Genomic DNA, 7,246 nt, shown 5'->3' on the forward strand with positions numbered 1-7,246 from the left:
CAGAAGCCTGAACCACCAGGCTCTCTAAAAAAACATGAAAAACACAATTACTGTCAACAACAGCCACCAGCGTCTACTTGTTCTCATTGTTCTCGCACTATTGCGTCATTTTTCGCCAAGAATAGCAGCGTAATTATCGGATGTGGAATAATGGTTTGGGAATTTTGCATAACAGACGTAATGCAAAATTCCCCAAATTACATGAATTACACTGGTGTCATTTAAATTTTGCCTGGGTGTAGACCAGAGGTCTTCAAACTTTTGGAAGGCGAGACCCCCCTGTCATAAATTTTGAGGAGTAAGGACCCCTCCTGGCAAAATTTTCTAAACTTATAGACAGGGCTACTTGCATTATGAGGACCTAATTGTGCGGCAGGTTTGGCTAAATTGTATGGTAAGAAAATGTAAATAATGCTTTGTGATGCCGCATATTTTGGTATAGTATTGCTTCATTAATTTGATTTTATTTACACACAGTAACACTGAGGAAAGATTTCACCTCATTAGTACCAGTTTATAACCAAAAAACCACAATAAACAACAGAAGATGTCTAGTCAACCTTCGTGAAGGGCCTTCCCTCCGCAGGAATACATGTTGCCACATTAAAAGCTCACCTGGCCCTAGCCAGGAGCAGCAAGGGTCCCTTAAAACCCTGGCAGTCTTGTGCAGAGCTAAATAGTTTACCCAAGCCTCTTTCCTCCCACCCCCACCCTTCCATCCCTCTCTCCTCTCCCATCCCCGGATCCCTCTCTCACTTTGCAGGCCATTTTCTTTCACCCCTGTTTACAACTTCTGAACTCTCCCTAATCAACCTCTCACTTCACGTTTAATCACCTCTTGCCATTCTGTCTTTTCACTGCCCTCATCTCCAACAGTCTCTTGCATTTATCTCATGGCCTCTCTGGCCCCTCACTACTTTTCATTCACCTCAAGTCTCTCCCTTCAAATTTCTGTCTATTTGTATCATACACCGCTCCAGTCCCCCCATTCATCTTTCACTTCTCCCGTTTGTTCTTTCACACCTTCTTGAAACAATGTCCATCTACCCTGTTACCTCAGCACCCATCCCAGTACTCCATCTCTTTCCCTATTGCTGCTGTCCCTCACCCATGTCGCATCAAATTCTCTTTTTTACGTCACAGATCATCTCTCAGCCATCTTCTCTCACAGTTTAACAGTAACCCTCCTCTGTGGCGAACAGGAGGAGGGTAGTTCGAGTAGGTGCTGAATCGTCTACTGTCATCAATACCTCAAGTCACTCTGGGTATAGGTTACTGTGGGTTTGTTTTGTGGACATGGCTATGAATATATGAACATGTGTGTATATCTGTTTTGTCAATGCCTATCACACTGAGACGGGGTTTTGTTATTATTTTTGAATTTTGCAGAGCGATATTGAAGTGTATTTGCAATGACTGTATATGATATGCTGTACTGAAAACGCTCAATAAAATTAAAATAAAAAACCCTCCTCTGTGCCCTTTCGCTCACACTCATCTCTACTTTCGCGTTTCTGCACATCCTTCAACACTTCACATTTATCCTCATTCCTGACCTCTTAAATTGAATTCACTCGTTCCCTTGCTGTCCTCTATTATCCTGCCTCCTCTCACCCTCTCATCTCTCCTCGCCGAGCATACAGGTTGGTTTATAGTATAAACCAACGTGTATGCTCCTCTCTGCCTGTGCCAATCTTCTTATTGTTCCCTAATTCAGGAAGGCAGTAATTATCAGTCTCGCTGGTTTGGTGCAGGCCGCACAGTTTTGGAACTTGCACCCTCCTTTGCTTTGTTCCACCAACAATCTATTATCCCTTAGGGAGCTATAAAAACCTGGCTCTACACCCTGTAGGTTACCCATTTTAGCTGGTTCTTCTTCCCCTTCTGTGCATTTCTCATTTGCCATTTTAGGCCGCAGATGGTTATTAGCCCAAGGACACCTTTTGGTAACAGTAGCACACTACAAATGGAAATAATAATAGGCAGAAATGTGACAGGGAATGTGCGACCTCTTTTCTATCACTCCACAACCACCCTAGGGGTTGCACCCACAGTTTGAAGACCCCTGGTGTAGAGCCATTACAAACCCCCTTGATTATTTGAAAAAACTGGTGAAATTTCTCTTAAAATAGAAATTGTGTCCCACACCCCGTGGGTCACACTGCAGCCAATTGGTGCACCCAATATATAATCCCAATTTGTGCCTCAAGTGTTTTGTACTGGGAAACAATTTTCTTACTGACATATATAAGTTTTAGAAGAATTTGCTAAAAATGCAATGTTGTCCTATTTTTTTCTACACTTCCTGGGAAGAGACCCTTTTTTCCCCATTAATGACCTTGAGAATGTCAGGCTTGCTCACTATGGGCCAGATGTAGGTAGGCCGTTACCGATCGGTAACGGCCGAAAATCCCGATTTTGGGCCCTTACCGATCGGTAAACAGCCATCGAGATGTAGGGCAAAGAAAAAACTCAAAATCGGAGCGAAAACCGAATTGGAATGAGTACCGAATGGGAAAGAATCCGATACGTACATACCGAAAATCGGATATGTAACGAATCGGTAATACACCGAATCGGATGCAAATACCGATTCGGTCCATGTACCGAATCGGTAGTGACACCGATTCGGAAATTATCCGATTCGGTCCATGTACCGAATCGGTAGTGACACCAAATCGGAAATATTATCCGATTCGGTCCATGTACCGAATCGGTAGATGAACCGATTCGGAAATTATCCGAATCGGCCCATGTACCGAATCGGTAGATGAACCGAATCGGACATAAGCCGAATCGGAGAACCTACCGATTCGGTAGAATCACCGATCGGGAAATTCCCCGATTCGGACAGATGGGGAGATGTAGGGAGGCACAGAAACACCGATTTCGGCTCAAAATCGGTAGAATTCACTCGGTATTTACCATGGATTACAATCAGGTGGTAACCAACTCCAACCCATAAAAACAGCCCCAAAATGCATTGCAACTTGCAGGATGGCAGCTTTTTATGTCATTGCGAGGCGGCTACGGCTACAGCAGGAAGGACAGAGGGAATGGCTAAGAAATGAACAGGTCTACAGACAGAGGATAACCCTGTTCATGCTCACAGAGGCTGAGATCCTACAGAGATATAGGCTGGACTCTGACACCATACTTGAGCTCATCAGGGACCTCAAACCATTGTTGGACCACCCCACCCCAAGGGCACACGCCATCCCAGCACACGTCCAGGTGCTATGCAGCCTACACCTGCTGGCGTCTGGCAGCTATCAAAGTGGAGTTGCAGCGGCAGGGGGAGTGACCCAAAGCAGCCTGTCAAGGTTCTTCCACACATTCCTTGACGCCATGATACACAGGATGGACCAATACATCTCGTTCCCTGCAACCCACGCAGAACTGCTACAAACTAAAGCTGACTTCTACCAGATGGCACAATTTCCCCAAATCATTGGCTGCATAGATGGCACGCACATTCCGATATGCCCACCAGCGGACACAGAATACATATACCGCAATCGGAAATCTACACACACCATCAACGTGCAGGTGATCTGCAATGCGAAGTGCACCATCACAGACCTGGTAGCAAAATTTCCAGGGAGTACCCACGACTCCTATATTTTCCAGCAGAGCGGCATCTATGCACGGCTGATGACGGGCGAATTTGGTGAAGGATACCTCCTAGGTGAGACACATCATCAGACCCCCATAACACAAAGTAGCTAGGTGTAATACATGTATGCATGTGTGTAATGTTACTCCTTTCCCTTCCAGGCGACAGTGCATATGCCCTCCGCTCATTCATACTCACCCCCTACCTCAACCCCTCCACACCCAGCCAAAGGAGGTATAACCGGGCCCACAAAAGCACAAGGAATGTCGTCGAACGGACCTTTGGCATCTGGAAAAGTCGATTCAGATGCCTGCACAAGAGTGGAGGTGCAAGGCAGTATACCCCCATCACCTGCTGCAAGATCATAGCTGTATGTGCAATGTTACACAACCTTGCGGTGAAGAAGGGCACTGAGGTGGAGTTGTCTGACTACGAGGACCATGACGACGACGAAGCTGTGCCACTAACACAGCCAGCTGGGGTGTCTACGCCAAGTGATGGCAGATGCAGACGTGAGGAGATTACAGAAAACTATTTCTGAGTGAGTACAGATGCACAGACAGGTAAATGGTTGTGGTGAAAAGCAAATTTTAATACTGTTGCAACACAGTTACTGCACTGATGTGCAACAAAACAAAATAGTGTAACAGCTTGGAAAACAAAAGTCTAAGGTCCAGGTTGCCTCACCCGCCCTTGCAAGCCTACTTCTTTGAGCGCTTGGCAGCCCCACTGGGGTGTCCCTCACCCCCTTCAGGATGGCCAGCGGCTTCTGCGGAGCGCCTGGTGCTCCTGCGTGGCTCTGACGCAGCGCTGACCGGGCTGCTGCGGCTGCTGCTGTCCCCAGCATCCCCCAGGTCCAGGGCAGGATTTGCGGCAGTGTTAGAGATAATCATGGCCTCCATTGCCGTGGTGATGCGGGCCATTCCCCTTGTTAACTCCGCGGTATTTTGGGTGAGGCTTGACTCCATGTTGGCACTGCGCTGACAGAGTTGCGCAGTTGCAGCTGCAAGGCGGCTCATGGAGCGGTTTAGCACGCGGGCATCCCGCCTGCGCGAGAGCTCATGCTCCTCTAGCCTCCCGCATAACTGGGTAATGGCAGTGGTTAGCCTGCCTAGACCTGCTGCTACCTCCTTGTTGCTATCTACAAAGGCCTTGAATCCTGTCGCCATCTCCCCCATCTGCAGGTTGTGCTGCCTGAGCTGGCGTTGGCAGGCCATGATGGACTTCGCCTGCTGCCTTTGGATCTTCACCATCTTCCCTTCAAGGCCCAGGAAGACACTGCCCTCCGGTGCTGGTGCTGCAGTGCTGGGAATGGCACGGCGATGGGTACTGCTGCTGCCGGCCTGCTGAGTGGGCTGGGGTGCCACTGGTGGGGGTGTGGTGCTGGCCGGGGCCTGAGCCCCTGCTCCCAGGACAGGGTGTACTGGAGCCACAGCCATGATCGTGGCAGGAGCTGGTGTAGGTGGAAGGAGGTCCCTTGTCGGGGAGTTCTCTGGGGAGAACTGCAAGGGGGGTGTGCTCTGCATTTGTGGGGAGTGAAGTGAATCAAAGTCAATTGCCAGGTCTCCCTCAATACCCAGCCCTATGGTGTTTTCCTCCTCCTCCTCCTCGGCAGCCTGACTCGTGCTCGGCCCTGCGAGTGCAGTGGTAGATGGTGCTGCTGCCTCTGTTGTCAGTGGTTGTCCGCCTGATGGTGCCCCTAGGTACAAAGAAGCATTTGTAAATTGAGTGCCGATGTATTACAGTCAGTACAATTAAAGCATACCACATGTCCTTGCATCTCCTTAGAATGTGTTCCACTGTTTCCTGTCTTGTGATTCTGCACTGCCATATTTTGCTAATTTCTGCTGACTACATGTACCATGATGCTTGTCTCTTGTATGTTGGTTACAGTACTGTGCTGGGGTTTGGCTGTGCATTGTGTCTAATGGGGAGGTGTCTGGTAGGGTGTGTCATGATGCGCATGCTTCTTACCTGTAGCTGTGGCTCTGGCTGAGCTGTCCAGGGTCCCAATTCCGATCACGCTCTCCCTCTCAATGGTGCTGGAGACCAGTTCCTCCAGCTCGGTGAGGGGTGGCGCCGGGTTCCTGCCTCCACCAGTGCCTCCAGCTTGCCTCTGGATCTCAGCCATCTTCCTTTTGGCAGGCTGCGGATATCATAGAAGCGCTTCTTCAGCTCTTCAAGGGACCTGGGGGTGACACCCACAGCATTGACCTTTTGGGCGATTTCGCTCCAGAGCCTCCTCTTGGTGCTGTCTGGCACATTGAGGGACAGCTTCCCAAATAGCTGACGGTGCTCCCTCACCACCTCCTCAACCAACACCTGCAGCTCGGTGCTGCTGAACTTTGGCTTCCTCTTCTGGCTGGACTTCTGGCTCTCACTAGGGTTTGCCATCTTGATCTGAACAGTTCACTACCTCCTACTCTCACTGCTGCTAACTGTGAGTGTTCGGCTCAGGCTGGCTCTCCAGAAAGTTCTTAATTAGCTGCACCTGCCAGGGTTGCCACTCCCTGTTTGGGTGGGGGAGGGGGAGCCACCTCATTGGCTGAATCGGCTTTTACCGAATCGGCTTTAACCGAATCGGATATTACCGAATCGGTAAAATCCGAATCGGTAAAATCCGATTCGGATTTTACCGATTCGGTTTGTTCAATGCATTCCTATGGGCTTTTTGGCCATGAGTGTGTTTCCATACCTCCGATTCGGTAATTGCCGAATCGGATTTTACCGACTCGGCTATTTCCGAATCGGTGGTAGCCGATTCGGCTATTTCCGATTCGGTGGTAGCCGATTCGGTACTTTCCGATTCGGCCCGTGCCGATTCGGTACGTAGCGATTCACATTACCGATGCCGACCGATTCGCTATAATTTCGCGGTTTGTTTGCTACATCTCGTTTTCCGATTTCAGAATACCGATTCGGCCCGCCTCGGTATTTTGAAATCGGAAAATCCCTTTTACCTACATCGAGCCCTATGTTCGCTTGTAGCAATGTGTAGCTAGTATCGAAACCACATGGGCTGTTTTAGGTTCCCTGTCCATCACTGAGTACATTAGTTCATACTGATGTACTAAATTACATTTAATAAAGGTAATCTTTTTTAAACATGAACAATCATGAAGCCCATCATGCCTTCGTGATTACATCATTAGTTTAACAAGGAGACAAGTCAATTTGACGTGCCCACATGACTAAATAAGCAGAACAATTTTAGTAAACAGTAGTAATATTATTGTCTAATACATCCTGTTAGTACTTAAAAGTGCTCTCAGATGTGACGGCAGCCAAGTAAAGTGATGTACCCAAAATCACACAATCTGATCAAGCAAGGAAGCTAAGATTTTGATCCCAACTTCCCCACTCAAAGATTGCACACATCAGCCATTGTGTGGATATCTGCTTCTCTAATATTAAAGACCATAGACAAAGCCCAGGCCCTTATTTATGAGGCCTTGCGTCAGTTTTGCGCCGCCGGTGCGTCACTTTTCGTGACGCACCAGCGGCGTAAAAAATGCGCCTTGTTGCGCCATATTTAAAAAGTGACGCATCTAGGTAGATGCGTCACTCTTTAAACCCCTGCGCCACATTATACCTGCATCAGGTATAATGTATGCAGAGGGGGCGTTCCCC

General features: G+C 48.4%; 1 protein-coding gene across 1 annotated transcript; it reads right to left on the reverse strand.

The window, feature by feature from the left end:
* Positions 1-4,308: 4,308 nt before the first annotated feature.
* On the reverse strand, positions 4,309-5,747 carry LOC147728968 (uncharacterized). The gene is made up of 2 exons (XM_086959932.1): positions 5,591-5,747; positions 4,309-5,315 (listed from the first exon to the last, which is right to left on the reverse strand). Exons 1-2 carry the CDS (start codon positions 5,745-5,747, stop codon positions 4,318-4,320), a joined length of 1,155 nt encoding a protein of 384 aa, XP_086816058.1. The 3' UTR covers positions 4,309-4,317.
* Between the last annotated feature and the right edge of the window lie 1,499 nt (positions 5,748-7,246).

The sequence above is a fragment of the Lissotriton vulgaris genome, chromosome 2_2, assembly GCF_964263255.1.
Source record: "Lissotriton vulgaris chromosome 2_2, aLisVul1.2, whole genome shotgun sequence".
In the NCBI taxonomy this organism is placed as follows: Eukaryota; Metazoa; Chordata; class Amphibia; order Caudata; family Salamandridae; genus Lissotriton; species Lissotriton vulgaris.